General features: G+C 40.7%; 1 protein-coding gene across 2 annotated transcripts; it reads right to left on the minus strand.

Annotated features, from left to right (window-relative positions):
* Positions 1–1,878: 1,878 nt before the first annotated feature.
* On the minus strand, positions 1,879–17,116 carry LOC124045988 (C4b-binding protein alpha chain-like). Of its 2 annotated transcripts, none has more exons than XM_046365874.1 (11): positions 16,958–17,116; positions 15,941–16,140; positions 15,622–15,810; positions 15,253–15,352; positions 14,910–14,983; positions 14,636–14,818; positions 11,269–11,445; positions 7,530–7,574; positions 6,660–6,701; positions 4,699–4,744; positions 1,879–3,995 (listed from the first exon to the last, which is right to left on the minus strand). In XM_046365874.1, exons 2-11 carry the CDS (start codon positions 16,017–16,019, stop codon positions 3,971–3,973), a joined length of 960 nt encoding a protein of 319 aa, XP_046221830.1. In that variant the 5' UTR covers positions 16,020–16,140; positions 16,958–17,116; the 3' UTR covers positions 1,879–3,970. The 2 variants fall into 2 exon arrangements, with proteins under 2 accessions (XP_046221830.1, XP_046221829.1); XM_046365873.1 differs by having other exon boundaries at positions 7,530–7,580.
* Between the last annotated feature and the right edge of the window lie 1,416 nt (positions 17,117–18,532).

Here is an 18,532-nt window from a genome sequence, read left to right on the forward strand (position 1 = left end):
TTTCTTAAATGGAAGCCAACGGAACTAAATGGGGAGGGACCTACCTGAATTTGTCAAGTAGAAACTTATTTTAGTTGAGAAACGGAACATTTGCAACTGTTTGGACTAATGATTACACCCCTGAAGGAATGGCACGCTGAGCTGGAGGGATTGTTTTTTATTTTAAAATAATCACCACTTTGGTATTTAAAGTATCAGAACCACTCCATGTAAATGTGCTACGTAGAACAATTCTAAGTGTGACTCATGTAGAGTAACTGAGGAAACGGCACACCCTTTCATCATTTCCTGCCACTCCTCCCAGCTCTGACATAATATTTGTCAAAGCTGTAGATATGCTTCCAAATACTTGGGCAAGATATCTGCATATTTTATGCATGGTTTCTAAGCAGTAAGATACTGTAAGTATTCTTGTGTGTTTGTGGTTAACATCCCAGCTTCCTCGCGGACAATTCTGCTGTAACCATGTTCTTAGAGTGATGACAGTAAAGACATTCCTTACATGTTTTACCAACTTTTATGGACACATATCTGATCTCTTACTATACAGTAATCTACCACATATCATGATGGAAAACTTTTATGAGGTTATTAGTTTAAAGGAGGGGCTACAACCGGAAGTGGTTTGTCATTTCTGGACAAGATCTGAAAGGTTTGGCTCTCCATTATGTTGAGTGTCTACAATGAAAAGTGACTCACGCTGTGCAACATTGTCTCATTGTATGACAGAGTTCCTGGGAGGGATAGAATAACAATCACCAATAGGTTATAAATGGATCATGAAATCATCTTGTCACACAACTCAGTATTCTCCCTTTCTAACAAACAAAATTTGTGCCACAATGGAATCTTTTATTTATTACAACATAGACGTTTATTTTTGAGCTCTCAACTCCATTTATGTTAAGCTTCTTTTTTCCTGTCTCCAACAAAAATCAATAGACAAGACTTGTTCTATACAGGGCATTCACAGGAAGAACACACATGAATTCCTGACAAACGCAATGAAAGTCACCGGACTCATTAAGCAACATTTGTTTATTGCATGATATCATTCACTTCCGGTTTTGTCACACTAGATCAGGTTTAGATTATTAATACACACAAGAATAGGCCTACAGTAAGTCAGTATTCAGACCCCTTCACTTTTTCAACATGTTACCTTAGTCTTATTCTAAACTCGATTAAATAAATATGTCCTGTGCAATCTGCACACAATACCCCATAATGACAAAGGGAAAAGTAAAAAATAATAATAATGTTAGCAAATTTATTTTTAAAATTAAGAAATGAGTTAGTTGTACATACATTGTTAGTTGTGTACATTGTTAGTTGTGTGTTCGTGAATCACATACAGTTGGCTCCTAAATAATGATGCAACTGGTACTATCGTCTTAATGTTTAAAGGGATACGTCAGGATTTCGGCAATGTAGCCCTTCACCTTCTTCCCCAGGGTCATGAACTCGTGGATACCATGTGTTTTTGCGTGCAGTTTGGAGGTAGTTGCTAACTAGCGTTAGCGCAATGACTGGGAGTCTATGGTAACTGTTAGTAGATACCTTTAACTTCGTCATTACGAAAATGCTGGTTAGCATTGGCTCGCAAAACTACCTCAAACGTCCTTAATACAGATTTGTTTTTCTCGTGAGCTTAGACTCTAAATAAAAAGGGCAGATCATTTCCAAAATCCATAAGTATTCCTTTAAATTAGATCATAGCCCAGAGCAGTTTCGGCAAGATAACAGACCCATCTGAGATGTGTAAATATTAGGTAAAGAACCAAGGACTGCCATGACCCAAACACAGTATACTGTAACAGTAACTACGGACACTAGTTCAGTATCAAAATTAATCAATGGACACACAAATGACACCGGTTCATGTATAAATGAGCGCTGTTTAATTGATTGGTACATTAAATCAAACGTGAAGAAAAAAAACGTTCATAATTGGCTGACCACAACTTACTATCTTAAGTGGTTCCACACTGATAATAAAACTGGTAATAGACAGATGTAAAGTAGAGCATTTAGAGTCAGTGGTGAGAACTACATTATACTTAAACACACATTAATACTTCATTTTATTCATTAAAAGTGCTCCTGTTAGATAGTCGTCTTAGATATAATGAAACAAGCTTTTGGAACATGTATTTTCATTCCATTTTGAAAACATGCTGTTTTACATTTAACACAGCTCTGTTTATTTAGTAGGGTACATTGATCAGAATAAATTAAAGTCAAACCTACTTTTACATTCACCTAACATTGTGCTCTACTAAATAACAACATGGGTTCATATGAAGCAAACACGTGATTAGATCCCATGAAACATTAGAAATTAAATCGCATTTGCATCAACAACAAAAAAAAATCTGTAAAGACCACCAGTATGAGACGACCAAGCAATGGAACAAAGAGGGGAGTGGAAAGTCAGTCAAGACATTAAATACATACAGGGAAAACTGCAGAATGTTGTCTCTTCCATTGATAAGGCAAAGTAAAGAATCTAAAACTCTTAACATTTCAAAATTCACTGTGCCGATTCATCTACTTTGTATAGTGAGTTTTACTACTTTACATTTACTCTGCACTGTTGTGGAAGTATGCATTTTCCTACTGTCATACGTGCTATTCTGTGCATGTGACAAATAAACGGATTCATTTTAGCCTTCTACATTAGTGAGAGCTGCAGGCTTCCTCCTAGAACACCATGGCCCAGTGGTCTTATTGCAAGAGACTTTGCATTTACCGAAGGCAGCAATTCAGCTGTCAGGTATGGGGGATGTTAAATTAGAAGTGGTTGAATAGCAGATCTCCAATACATTTGCTCAATATGCCTCAGCCAGTTGCCATAATGAATCTCAGACATTCAATGTGACACTTTCAAGAACAGCTTACAGGGGGAAAAGTCTCAAACATGATTCATCTCTGGAAATAAGACATCGGAACATTACAGGCATTTATTTCCCCTTTATATTAAAACAAAATGTCTTTACTTAAAAAAAAAATACATCTTTCCTTGGCTTATCTACAGTAGAACAATACAAAAGAGGCAATAAGTTCAAATAAAGATTCCAAAGCTGGATCATGAGCCAGAGCCCTTGATCCCTCAAAGAGCTAAACACACTCAAAAGTATACTCTGGTGTGTCAAGCATGGTCTCCTTGTAAAACCAAGCTTTTCGAATTCACATCATAATACTTGTCTAAGGCCAATGACTAGAGCTAAACTTGGTGAAAGCAATTGATTCACATTGAACCATCTTTGCTCTTGAGCTCCAGGATATGAGTGTTTCAACACACCTGCAACCTGCTCTAGCTAACCAATCATGTTGACCTTCGGTGGCATGACTTATATTAAGACGTTGCGTCAAACACATTCCCCTATGCATTTATTTTGTCAGTGAAGCTAAAACTTAATTAGGCTCTGTACTCCAGCAGATTAGATCAAATGTTTGATACGAGGCGACAGTACGGAAGGCCACATTTGAGGGTATTTTCATACAAATCTGTTTTCCTGTTTAGAAATGACAGCACTTTATGGTTCTATACTGGGAGTCTGGCTGGGCATCTTAATGGATATGATTTCCTTCATTTCAGAGCGGGCAAAACTGGCTTTGTGATGCAGGGTTGCCCTAAAGGGCAGCTTCCATACATGAGAATTTTAACTAAGGTGGTTGGCAATGAGAAAGCAGGCTCAGATAAAGAAAGTTATTTGTGAAGTACACTGGAAACATGAATAGTTATTGAATAATCAGGTTAGGCCACTCAAGCACAAGCTTCCAAATTGGAATGAACCAATTCATTCTTCATCGCGAGGTTTCTAAAACATCACATGATCGAGCTTCCTTTGAAAGGAAATGAACCCGGTGTTTGGGAGGGGCTGGTGCATTCATAAGCAGGAGGGTAGTGCATTAAATCACAGCAGCCTGTTCACTTTGACTCCCTTATCAACGAAGCAAGAGGAAACTAAGGCAAGTAAGACGACCTGGCACTGAAAAATAAATACCAAAAATGCAGTTAGAAAAAAAATCACGAATATACATTTCACATTTTTTTTCTACACCGGTCCTGCTAAAAGAATGAACATAAACATGATACATTTGTGTTCAGAGTTATTAGTGGGCACATTTCCTAAGTAGCCAAATCGATAGCTGAGCAATGTATTTCATGACTGCATTTCTGGATGACCAGGAGGCCAAACCTAGTCTGGAACCCAGACCTGTTTTGTGCTAACAATCCACTCCTTGCCATGTGTCATGGCAAACTGTTTGTTATATGACAGAGTGGTAAGGGATGGAATGTTAGCAAAAAACAAGTCTGGATCCCAGGCTAGGCCAAACCCGTTGCCCCAACAATCTGTCACCCTTGCCCGACACGTGAGTGGCAACCCGTCTGGACATCATCAATGAGACCCACCAACCAGTTTAATGTTTAAGAACACTAGAAGATTTGACAAAATGGCCATTGCGTTTACTTTGCAGCTCCACTACTGTGGCTGGTGTGTGTATATTGATGTTAAACACCAGAAAGCTTTGCAAATATAAAGCATGCAGCATAGGTGGCTATGACAGCAGTAAGAACTCAAACGAACACATGAAACTGAACAGTTGTTTTAGTGAGCGCAAAGAAAAGAGGGAGGAGCCATGACAGGAAACAAGCCTTGATTAGATGTTAATGAAATGAGAATGACTTACCGTGCTTTATATTTGTAGACTATAAATCCTATAACACAAAGAAAACCTACAAAGGAAAAAGGAGAAGTTTGAATCCATGAGGTATTATTTAGGTAATTCTTACTTTGCATAGAGTTTAAAACATCAACATTCCTTCTCCTTACTGTGAACATTAATAAAAAAATTATGGGATGTCAACAGAAAGGGGTATTGTTATAGGTTTGTATACCAGTAACAATAGGAAAGTATTACAAATAACTTAATGTCTGTCCCGCAAGAAAAGGCTTGAACAGAATACTACCTAGGTAATAAAAATACACTTAAAAAAAAAAAAAAAAAAAAGTTCCTTTCTCAGGACCCTGTCTTTCAAAGATCATTTGTAAAAATCAAAATAACTTCAGATCGTCATTGTAAAGGGTTTAAACAAAGTTACCCATGCTTGTTCAATGACCCATAAACAATTAATGAACATGCACCTGTGGAACGATTGTTAAGACACTAACAGCTTACAGACGGTAGGCAATTAAGGTCTCAGTTATGAAGACTTAGGACACTAAAGAGGCCTTTCTACGGACTCTGAAAAACACCAAAAGAAAGGTGCCCAGGGTCCCTGCTCATCTGCGTGAACGTGCCTTAGGCATGCTGCAAGGAGGCATAAGGATTGCAGATGTGGCCAGGGTAATACATTGCAATGTCCATACTGTGAGATGCATAAGACAGAGCTACAGATTGTCCTCGCAGTGGCAGACCACGTGTAACAACACCTGCACAGGATCGGTACATCCGAACATCACACCTGCGGGACAGGTACAGGATGGCAACAACAACTGCCAGAGTAACACCAGGAATGCGCAATCCTTCCATCAGTGCTCAGACTGTCAGCAATAGACCGAGAGAGGCTGGACTGAGGGCTTGTAGGCCTGTTGTCTGGTGAGGACCCGCCTTACATCACCGGCAACAACGTCACCTATGGGCACAAACCCACCGTCGCTGGACCAGACAGGACTGGCAAAAAGTGATCTTCACTGACAAGCTGCTGTTTTGTCTCACCAGGGGTGATGGTCGAATTCGCATTTATCATCAAAGGAATGCGCGTTACACCGAGGCCTGTACTCTGGAGCGGGATCGATTTGGAGGGTCCGTTGTGGTCTGGGGCGGTGTGTCACAGCATCATCGGACTGAGCTTGTTGTCATTGTAGGCAATCAACACTGCGTTACAGGGAAGACATCCTCCTTTCTCATATGGTACCCTTCCTATAGGCTCATCCTGACATGACGCTCCAGCATGACAATGCCACCAGCCATACTGCTCGTTCTGTGTCTGATTTCCTGTAAGACAGGAATGTCAGTGTTCTGCCATGGCCAGCGAGGACCCCAGATCTCAATACCATTGAGCACGTCTGGGACCTGTTGGACCGGAGGGTGAGGGTTAGGCCCATTCCACCCAGAAATGTCTGGGAACTTGCAGGTGCCTTGGTGGAAGAGTGGGGTAACATCTCACTGCAAGAACTGGCAAATCTGGTGCAGTCCATGAGGAGATGCACTGCAGTACTTAAAGCAGCTGGTGGACTCACCAGATACTGACTGTTACTTTTGACTTTGACCCCCCCCCCCCTTTCTTCAGGGACACATTATTCCATTTCTGTTAGTCACATGTCTGGGGAACTTGTTCAGTTTATGTCTCAGTTGTTGAATCTTATTGTTCATACACATATTTACACATGTTAAGTTTGCTGAAAATAAACGCAGTTGACAGTGAGAGGACGTCTCTTTTTTTGCTGAGTATGTTAAAAGAATCAATTATTGGTACAGCAACATTGTTGCATGATGACTAGATTTGAAAACGTTCAACATAAAAAAAAAATACTGCTAATCCCGTTCGTCTTCATAAGATGGAATATAGTACAATTCTTGTTTTATTTAACAGGTCACCATGTTGGACGGTTACTGTCATCATTCACACAAATTCTATAGAAACTTACCAAGTCCACCTAGAACACCCCCTACTATTTTCCAAGTGTGGTCTGTAAGAGAAACAAACGAGGGAAGGAATATGCCATCATGAATTTGCAGTAATAATGAAATCACTTAATAGCCTAAATAATGCTTGAACCATCAAAGAGATCATATACAACACCAATAAATAGCTACTGGGAGACAGCTTATTGTTGTAACAACATATACACGGAGTGTACAAAACATTCATATTGAGTTGCCGCTCCCCCCATTTGCCCTCAGAACAGGCTCAATTTCTCAGGGCATAGACTCCACACTCTGGGACTCCCGAGTGACGCAGCGGTCTAAGACACTGTATCTTAGTGCAGTGGTTCAAATCCAGGCTGCATCACATCCGGCCGTGATTGGGAGTCCCATAGGGCGGTGCACAATTGGCCCAGCGTCGTCCAGGGTCATTGTAAATAAGAATGTTATTTTTTTCTTTAAAAAAAAAAGGGATGCTGGCCCATGTTGACACCAATGCTTCCCTCAGTTGTGTCAAGTTGGCTGGATGTCATTTGGGCGGTGGACCATTCTTGATACATACTAAACTATTGAGCATGTAAAACCCAGCTGCATTGCAGTTCTCGACACAAACCGGTGTGCCTGGCACCATTCCCCGTTCAAAAAGGCACCTACATTTTTTTGTCGTGCCTATTCACCCTCTGAATGGCACACATACACAATCCATGTCTCAATCATCTCAAGGCTTAAAAATCCTTCTTTAACCCATCTCCTCCCCTTCATCTACACTGATTGAATTGGACTTTACAAGTGTTATCAATAAGGGATCATAGCTTTCACCTGGCCAGTCTATGTCATGGAAAGAGCATGTAAAACATCAGTAGGTAGCTTACTGTTGGCCGCTGGGGGACTAGTGGGACCAGGATCAGGTGCACCATCTGTTGCTAAAAGAGGTGATATTAGGGTTCACACACACACATAACACCAACAATTACAGCTTACTGATGTTTGATAAATCAAATAGATTAAAAATAATTAGATGATGTTAGAGGCATGGCATGCACAAACTAGTGTTCAATTTCAACACAGCCAATACTTTATTTCTGTGTTCGAGGTTGTCTATGTGAAACATAACTCAAGGTAGGGTTCAGCCCTATGTGAATACAGATTGAGGTTTACTTCAAACGTTTTTGATATGGGTTGTATTTCCCCATGACTACTTGATAGGTACATTGTTACATACTGTATATTCAGATCACAAATCAATCCTTTGTCGTCTCAGGTGAAGGAGAAAAGCCACCATAAACTACCACTTGTTGGCGGCCAGGTTCAATTTGAATCTATAATTCAAGTGTCAATTCAAGTTGAGACAAGTATATCTTTAGACACAAATAAGTAGGGGAATTTAGCGAGCGTAATAGGCTGTGTACTTCACAGTACCAATGACGATTCTCCACCTCAGCCAGACTGACATGCAACTTTGTGTAGAGGTAATTTGAAAGCCTCACCACAAACACACCACTGGCTTATTCTATTACCATAAAGGATCAAAGGTTAGGCTAATGAAGTCAGTCGGTGTTAGTAGGGCTGTGACGGTCATGTAGCCAAATGACTGCAGGTCACTGTAATAACCATTCAAAATGTTTTTGGGAAACACATTATCGCCTAGTAGGGGCCTTTGTTTTAGTCAAAAGGGCTACAAAGTAACGCAATACAATTAAGCCAGTACTTATTATTGTCTAGTCTGTCACAACACTTTCCTGTTGTGATCCCTCAAATGCTTTCGTCAGCCAGTGTGGTCTGAGGAGTAGAATGGTCTTGGACAAGATGGTTAATCATTCACAAATAAAGTGTTACTCAGCAGACCCTCAATGGAAGGTAAGCAGCTCACTAGACCATGGGATTGCTTTAATGGATCAAAAAGGTTGAATTTGAACACCAGTTTGTTTTAAATAGTAACCAACTATGCTACTAAAAGCATTAGGACTGTTCCGGGAAGAAAAAAAATAATAAAAAAATAAATAATCTTGTTCTGTTCTTTCAACCATTGATTTTAAAAATGTATTTTTCCATATATAACCTTGTGTTTTAATCAAATCAACTATGCATTGAGATTCTGATGCTTTAAACTAGAGGTTGACTGGTTAATTGGAATGGCCGATTAATCACGGCCAATTTCAAGTTCTCATAACAAAATCGGCAATCGCCATTTTTGGACACCGACTATGGCCGATTACATTGCACTCCACGAGGAGAATTTGTGGCAGGTTGACTAACTGTTATGCGATTGCAGCAAGGAACCAAGGTAAGGTGCAAGCTAGCATTAAATGTATATTATAAAAAATAAATCAATCTTAACATAATCACTAGTTAAACTAGTAATATCATCAACCGTGTCAAGTTATCTAGCTTGTCCTGCGTTGCATATAATCATTGCGGTGCATGATAATCTATCATTGAATCACAGCCCCAATTCGCCAAATGGGTGATTTAAACAAGCGCATTCGCGAAAAAAAGCACTGTCGTTGCACCAATGTGTACCTAACCATAAACATCAATGCCTTTCTTAAAATCAATACACAAGTATATATTTTTAAACCTGCATATTTTGTTAATATTGCCAGGTAACATGCATCTCTCCTGTGTGTTATTATATTAGAATTATGTCTATGATTTGATATTGGATAGAGTCTGACTGAGCGGTGGTAGGCAGCAGCAGGCTCCTCAGCATTCTTTCAAACAGCACTTTCTGGCATTTGCCAGCAACTCTTCACTGTGCTTCAAGCATTGCGCTGTTTATGACCATCAACTCCCGAAATTAGGCTTGCAATACTATAGTGCCTATAAGAACATCCAAAAGTCAAAAGGTATATGAAATACAAATGGTACAGAGAGAAATAGTCCTATAATAACTACTTCGTACCTGGGAATATTGAAGACTCAGGTTAAAAAGGAACCACCAGCTTTCATATGTTCTGAGCAAGGAACTTAAACGTTAGATTTTTTTACATGGCACATATTGCACTTTTACTTTCTTCTCCAACACTTTGTTTTTGCATTATTTAAACCAAATTTAACATGTTTCATAATTTGAGACCAATTTGATTTTATTGATGTATTATATTACGTTAGTGTTCATTCAGTATTGCTGTAATTGTCATTATTACAAATATATATTTAAAACATATTTTTATTTATATGACTAATTATTTGTTTGTGTTTTATTTAATTTGGCCGATTAATCGGCATCGGCTTTTTTTTGGTCCTCCCAATAATTGGTATTGAAAAATCATAATCGGTCGGCCTCTACTTTAAACTCACGGTGACGAAAAAACACAAATGACTTAAGAGCGAGCCAGAGATCAAGATAACCATAAGGGAAAAAAGGTAACCTGTCCGATCATCCTCCTTCCACTCCTACTGACATTCAGACATTCTGCAATTACCTTCCTGAAGTTGCCAGTAATAGGCTACACGCAGAGTCTGCAACCTTTCGCATGTGGAATTCCAATGGTTTTCATATGCACTTTGCGTGGAACAGCTTAATTTATAATAACGTCTTCGCATCTCAATCTTTGTCATGTTATTAAACAAAATTCCATCCAAATAAATTCTACAACCCTAAAAAGTAACATCTATTGCAAACTACGTAAAAGCATTGCAGCCTGCAGGTTGAAAATATCCTGATGAAAAATAAATATCCTATAAATTACATAGGCTAAGCATGGCCAGTCTGCAACAAACTTGAAACATTGTATCAACTATTAACTTGGGTCCAGACTGACATTGTATAAAATATTTTGGCCCCCTCAAGAGTTTGCTGCACCAGTGAGCTCAGGACAGACACAGCTCTAAGGAATTTGCGCAAGGGATAAGAATTATTCAGGTAGGCCTATTTTATGAAATTTCCACTGGATCAGAGCATAACATTTTCCCCTTTCACGCCAAGTGGTTCTTGAAAGGGAGAGAGCTGGAAAAATAATTAAAATACATTGAGGAACTATTGTCATGCTCAATGGATGTAAAAACAGACTTTGTTTTCTTGCTGTTTGAGGTGAAGAGAGAGTTTGCGCATTCTGGAGGTAGACGTGCATTGTGCAGCCACACTCCCCTTCTTGGACTGTGCCATCCCTGCGGCCTCCGCAATAGATTCGTTCACTGAGATGGGCGTGAATAAGACCGGTGTCGTGTGCCGTATAAATAAATACATTTATTTTACTGCTCGACTAAAAAAAATCTTAGTCGACCAACAGCCCATTATTGACCAGACAATCAGTCAAATAATTGGGGTCAGCCCTAAAAACCATGCAGGCGAGTAGCAAGGAATGGACTAGAAGGAAATAATAGATGGAAATCAAAATGACCAATTCCAAACTAATGCATACTGGGAAAATAATTACCCGAAGATGCTATGCAGTCATGCATATGGTGAAAAATAATGATTAGCATAAAGACTAGGCCTACCACACATACCATTTTGTGTTCTCAAAAGACTCAATATCTCTACGTAAGATAGGGTCAATTCGCTGACATATTGGTCTTCTGGTCCTAAACACCAAATGACGCACAACATATCTAAGTTCAAATATAGGCTAAAGTATGTTAAATAACAAACACTGAAACAAGTCTTACCTTTGCATGTGGGAATAGAAGCTGACCAGCCTTCTATTTCACATGTCAGACTGGCCTCTCCCATCATCTTATATCCATCGTTGCACTTATACGTCACAAAAGACTTGTGCTGGTAGGGGGGCAGACGACCTTCAACCCTAACGCCATTCTCAACAACAGGAGCAGGACATGAAACCACTGCAGATGTAAGAGCAAAGAGCAATTTCGTTAGCTACTGTTGTGAACAAGGTGGGCCCAAGTCTCATTAGTTTTAGGCTGTTTGAAGGCAATATCACAATTTTGCTATAGCCACGTATTTATGAATTCTGGAACTTGGCCTTCTTATTGAAGCTAGTTTTTGTTACACACTTCGTCTGAGCTCAATGTTGCATCCTGGTTTTTAGAGTAGGCCCACAGTACACATAAACCATGGTTTAGACTGCTCTATTAGCCTGTGTTGTATGTTAACAGAATGGGTGGGTCTAATCCTGAATGCTGATTGGATAAAACTACATTCCGGCCTGTGTATTTCACAAGATACCACCTGCTAATCTATTTACTATGTTCCATCGCACTGTGCAATCCACTGTCTCATCAACCCTGCCAGGAAATGTATAACTAGTGGCGCGGAAGGAGAAGGCTGCCGTTTTAAGATCCCGTAACCAATTGTGCATGTTTTTGCGTTATTTTTGCGTTATTTTGTTGATGATGTTTCTGCCACCGTGTCTTATGACCAAAAAGAGCTTGTAGATATCAGGACAGTGATTACTCACCCCGTACTGGGGGAATACTTTTCTTCAATTTACTTCAGATGCCAGACAAGGCCCTCATCCCTGTAATTCGCAGGTGAAAGAGACCGAGGTATCGTGGACGAAGAGCCGGGTGCCTTGTTAGGATCCGTCGCCGAAAGGGTATTCTACCTTTACAATCGTTCCTATTAGACAACGTGCAATCAATCGATAATAAAATAGAGACAAACTATGATCATGTATATCCTACCAACGGGACATTAAAAACTGTAATATCTTACGTTTCACCGAGTTGTGGCTGAACGACGACGTTAATAAACATACAGCTGGTGGGTTTGAAGCTTTTTCAGGAGGATAGAACAGCGGCCTCTGATAAGGGGTGGCGGTCCATGTATATTTGTAAACAGCTGATGCACAAAATCTAAGGAAGTCTCAAGGGTTTGCTCGCCTGAGGTAGAGTCTCCCATAAGCTGTAGACCACACTATTTGCCAAGAGAGTTTGTGTATTTATCAAAGGTGTCTAAATCCCACCGCAAACCTTTACTGGCACTAAGACAGCACTGAATGAGCTATACACGGCCATTAACAAACAGGAAAACACTCATCCAGAGAAGGCGCTCCTCGTGGCCGGGGACTTTAATGCAGGGAAACTTAAATCCATTTTACCTCATTTCTATCAGCATGTTAAATGTGTAACCAGAGGACTGAGTGTATATATATATATATATATATATATATATATATCTCCTTTACTCCACACACAGAGAAGAGTACAAGCTCTCCCTCGCCCTCCATTTGGCAGGGGATATCTGACCAAAATTCTATCCTCCTGATTCCTGCTTACAAACAAGAAGTAAAGCAGAAAGCACCAGTGACTCAGTCAATAAGGAAGTGGTCAGGTGAATCAGATGCTAAGCTACAGGACTGTTTTGATAGCACAGACTGGAATATGTTCCGGAATTCTTCTGATGGCATTTGGGAGTACACCACATCAGTCACTGGCTTCATCAATAAGTGCATCGATGATGTCATCCCCACAGTGACTGTACGTACATACCCCAACCAGAAGCCATGGATTACAGGCAACATCCGTACTGAACTAAGCGCGAGCATGCGCTGACCAACTGGCAAGTTGCTCCCGAATGGTGCAGTGGCCTAAGGCACAGAGTCTGTAATACCAACATGTTTCAAGCAGACCACCATAGTCCCTGTGCTCAAGAACACTAAGAACATGCATAAATGACTACCAACCCATAGCACTCACGTCTGTAGCCATGAAGTGCTCTGAAAAGGCTGATCATGACTCACATCAACAATATCCCAGAAACCCACTCCAATTTGCATACCGCCCCAGCAGATCCACAGACAATGCAATCTCTATTGCACTCCACACTGCCCTTTGTCACCTGGACAAAAGGAACACCTATGAGAGAATGCTATTCATTGACTACAGCTCAGCATTCAGACCTATAGTGCCCTCAAAGCTCATCTCTAAGCTAAGGACCTGGGACTAAACACCTCCCTCCACAACTGGATCCTGGACTTCCTGACAGGACTCCCCCAGGTGGTAAGGGTAGGTAACACCACATCCGCCATGTTGATCCTCAACACAGGGCCCCTCAGGGGTGCGTGCTCAGTCCCCTCCGTACTCCCTGTTCACTCATGACTGCATGGCCAGGCATGACTCAAACACCATCGTCAAGTTTGCTGATGACAACCACGATGAGACAGCCTATAGGGAGGAGGTCAGAGACCTGGCTGTGTGGTGCCAGGACAACAACCTCTCCCTCAATGTGATCAAGACCAAGGAGATGATTGTGGACTACAGGAAAAGGAGGACCATGCACGCCCCCATTCTCATCAACAGGGCTGCAGTGGAGCAGGTCAGGAGCTTCAAGTTCCTTGGTGTCCACATCACCAACAAACTAACAGGTTCCAAGCCCACAAAGACAGTCGAGAAGAGGACTAAATAAAGCTAACTACAAAACAACTTAAACAAATGCAAATGCAGCTACTTTGCTGTTATTCTGGCTGCACTTTGACGTGACTAAGTTAGCCGTAGTTGGCTAGCTAGCAAGCAACAAGACCATTGCCAGCCAGTATGGCATTTAGAACGAACAACTGGGTCGCGTCCATAGATACAGAACAAAAGACTGAATGACTGGGTTGCGTCTCGAGCAATCCTACATTTGTGTCAGGAATATGTCTTGTGGAAGGATGAAATAGTATGAAGAAATTAATCAAAATAATGTTTATTTTTACATGTCAATCACTATTTGAATATGTTGGTAACTCGTTGTATAAAAGTGATAATGTCCTCGACGCCGGTGTTTGGAGGATATATTGGCACGGTTTGCCGGCACTCGATGAAAACGAACAACAGCCGTGCCAATACATTCTTCAAACACCGGCTTCTCGGGCATTATCACTTAAATGTCTCACGCACATCTCTGCTTATGTTATTTCTTTGTATCAGGCTAGATAGTGATATTTTTGTAATTAAAAAAATATGTTCAGATGAGGCCAACTGGACCCTGACAATGCTCATGATTGTGTGGTGGAGGTTCAATGTCTCGTCAACAACCATAATTATGATTGTTTAAAACAGAAGGGGGGAAAAAGGCAAGCTTTCAACGTACTTTTACACTCCGGTGGAGCTGGCTGGAATTCTCCGTCCTTTTCACAGACTATGGATTTAGTTCCAACCAGAGTGAATTCCTTCTCACAGCTATATTCCACAACACTTCTATAGTGGTACTCTTCATCAGGTGGGATAACAAGTCCACCGTTGACAATGGTGGGGGGCTTTCCACACTTCACCACTGCAGAGTAGAACACAACAGCAGTTATGAACAGGTTTGATCTCGGCACAAGCATAGAACTGTTTAAGATAGTTATTTTCACTTGACTAACCTTCACATACAGGAACTCTGCCATCCCAGCCGTCGACCAAACAGTTCCTTACACCGCTGCCCACAAGCATATAGCTGAAAAAGAGAAAGATTAGACAGTATTTGGACCATTGGTTTTGGGATAGCAAGGGGTTACAACATACTGTTCAGTGATCATGATATCATAAGCTTTACAAACATTTCCTTTAGCTTTTAGAGACGAAAAGTATTAGGCCTGCAAATTGTGAACTCTGTGAAACATGACAGTTGACATGTTAAAGTACTCAGTTGAGCCCTATTAAAGAATGAGAGTGCGCACACACAAGAGAGCGAGAGAGAGGGGAGGCTAATAGCCTTGCACTGACCCAGTGTCACAGGTAACAGCAGCTCTGGCACCGAACAGAATGCCTTCATCGAGAATATATTTGCCGTTCATCACTTCTCCTGGGTGGCCACATGACTTTCCTGAAAACCATTAAGAAAACTAGTCAGACCCATGTACAGAGGAAATGTAGGCTAGCTTGGAATATACTTGTTTTGTGCTAACATGCCACTCCATGTCATATGCCAAACATATTGGCATATGATATGGAGTGTCAAGGAGTGGAATTTTTTGCACAAAACAAGTCTGGATTCCAGGCTAGGCTTAGGCTAGTAATTTCAATGAGTTTTATGGATGGGCAATGAATATATTAACTTTTTACCACAACAATAAATACAATTATTGGAATTACTTGTGCATGTCAGTGTCACTGTACTCCACACGCCAGCAGTACATGTGACTGATCGAGACCCTCCTGCACGGATATATCCAGTTGAACACTCAAAACTTGCGATTGTTCCCTCTCCAAATGTCTCTTTGGTGATGAAGGCTTCTGTCAAAACCATGTTGGGCTTTCCTATGGGTTTGGAGCATTCTTGAGCTGAAAGATGTGGAAGAAAGAGTTCATGTTAATGACCAAGGCAGCCAAATGCAGGAGTCAAAACCTTTAAACCATAGACTATAGACAGGGTGAGTTGCATAGAAATATAACTGATTCTAGTTGACCCTACCTTGAACAGGAAGAACCATGAAGGCAAGTTGTACCATCCCTATTATCAAGGACCAACAGACGTCTTTAGAAGGCAGCATGACGTCTTCTTTTCCAGTAACAAGCAGCAACACACGATTTCCTGGATTGGTTTGTTTGTTCGAGTAAAGTTCCCCACCTAAACGGATGATCTTCTCGCAATATCCACTTTTCGTAATCAGACTGTGTTGACATGGAAAGAGACACCATTATGTTAATGTTAGCTGGGGGTGGGTATAATTTATGGAACGTTCCAACAGGAATCCGTTCCAAAAACGTCGTAAATAACAAGGTTGCCAACAAACAACGCATACAAAATTGTATAGCGGCAGTGTAAAATACCAGGTAAAGAGCGGACAATTTTGTTGAGTTTTTCACTCACCACGTTTATTCCGAAAAATATCTGTCCTCACTCTGGTAGCCTTTGGACAAACAATAATAAGCTACGTGGTGAGTTGATTCCTATTCGGTAGCCAGTTAGCTAGGTGAATTGATCATGCTACTTTGTATGCGTTTGTTGGCATCCTTGTTATTCACGAAGATTTTGGAACAGTTTCCTGTTGGAACGTTCCACATTATACCCACCCGTTAGCTGGCACTGGGTGGAACCTGCGAGATATCTAGCCTGGCTAACGTTAACTGGATCAGTTAACTACCGTGTTTGCGTACATGGCACCGTCTATAACAAATAAGTCATAATGCCAAATAGACCGTTGTTTGTAGGATATTGGCACGGGTGTTAAGACCTGAGAAGAAGTCTATACAAATCTCAGATGAAAACTAAATTTTAGTCTAAAATAAAAAATGTGAGATAATGTCTAGATGTTTTTTATAGTGGAGAACAAGTTTAGAATTTGTCTGGCAGGGTTGATGATGAGGCATTTTAACGTGGAATAAACACCGTCTGGAATGCGCTTTTAACCAAACAGCATTCAGGATTAGACCCACCCGTTGTATAATATCTAATAATTATCAGCTATGGTATTTGGAAAAGTCTTACCTTTATTGTTCAAAGTCTTTATGCTTTCTTCAAAATCCAAATGACAGTCTGTCTAGCAGTAGCAAATGTACGTTTGTGTTGCGCATTTTCTTCTTCTTTGGTGAGGTTTAACGGCGGTTGGCATCCAATGTGTTGCATTACCGCCACGAACTGGACTGGAGTAAAAATGTATTATACTTTGCGCTACAACAACGGAAAAGGAGGGGGAATGCCCAACCTACTAACCCTACACCCCATTCCACTATTGTGACCCTATTTGATCCTACACCAGGCCACCTGCCTGGGAGGACAGGAGACTACCATTTAATACCCCCTGTGGCTCTTCTGGAGTTAAATCACAGACAGAACAATGAGACAGCTGTACAATGAGACGGCTGTATAAATGTGAAGCAGTGGCAGGCAGTGGGAGATGGAACCAGATGGATTTTGGCCGACATTCTGCTAATTTACTCATCAACTGAACATTTGATTTCAATACAGTTTTTCTCTTCCCAAACCTACAATCTGTTATGAATAGAGTGGACACATTTTTGTAGACTTTACCCTTTGCCAAAATTTTAAAAAGTGTTGTTGTTTAGGAGTGCAAAGGCGAATTGACTTATTGCACACGCTCTCTTCACCGAGAATGCGTCCCCAACGGAAATGCGCCAATAGGATCTCGCTAGCTCGTTCTTGGCTCTGCCCACCTCCTTGCTTGTTCTGCCCACAATGACTCATTTGTTCCCAATTGAAAGGACAGACTGTTGTCTAGCTTGGTTTTGTTATTTAAAAAATATTCGATTAAATGTTGTAATAGCTATAACAAAAATATTCGATTAAATGTTGTAATAGCAAGTACTTATCTGCAGCTGTCACCACAACACCTATTTTCTGTGACTTAAGGTCCATTCCTACGGTACAGTTGATAACCATGACCGCTTCAAAGCCAACCTTACTGAAGTAAATTTAATTCATTATCTTATCACTCTGTGCAGTTTCACCACGCTCTCCACCGGGGTCAGTGTCGCACCAGACGGCGGGCATCATCGGCCCGGTGAATCTTCCGTTTCACCCCTGCCTTTACACAGGTAATCACTCCTTTCAATGGTGCACTTTTCTTCATCACAAGACCACTTCTTGACCACCACATATATATATATTATTATACCTTTATTTAACTAGGCAAATCAGTTAACAAATTCTTGTTTTCAATGACGGCCTAGGAACAGTGGGTTAACTGCCTTGTTCAGGGGCAGAACGACAGATTTGTACCTTGTCAGCTCAGGATTCGATCTTGCAACCTTTCGGTAACTAGTCCAATGAGGTAAGAATTTTCATGAAGTGCTTTAAGAGGCTAGTTAAGGATCATATCATCTCCACCTTACCCAACACCCTAGACCAGTGGGGTGGGGGGATACATTTGGGGATAGAAAAATGCATTTTGTGTAAACTTAAACCACTAAAACCGATTTAAAAAATATATATATATATTTTGTAATATAATGGACATTTTCCAATAACAGCCCATCATTTTTCAGAATTTACAATCAACACAGTAAAATCTAGACAATAAGGCCCCCATTGATTTTGTTAAAA

This window comes from Oncorhynchus gorbuscha, linkage group LG10, assembly GCF_021184085.1.
Source record: "Oncorhynchus gorbuscha isolate QuinsamMale2020 ecotype Even-year linkage group LG10, OgorEven_v1.0, whole genome shotgun sequence".
Classification (NCBI taxonomy): domain Eukaryota; kingdom Metazoa; phylum Chordata; class Actinopteri; order Salmoniformes; family Salmonidae; genus Oncorhynchus; species Oncorhynchus gorbuscha.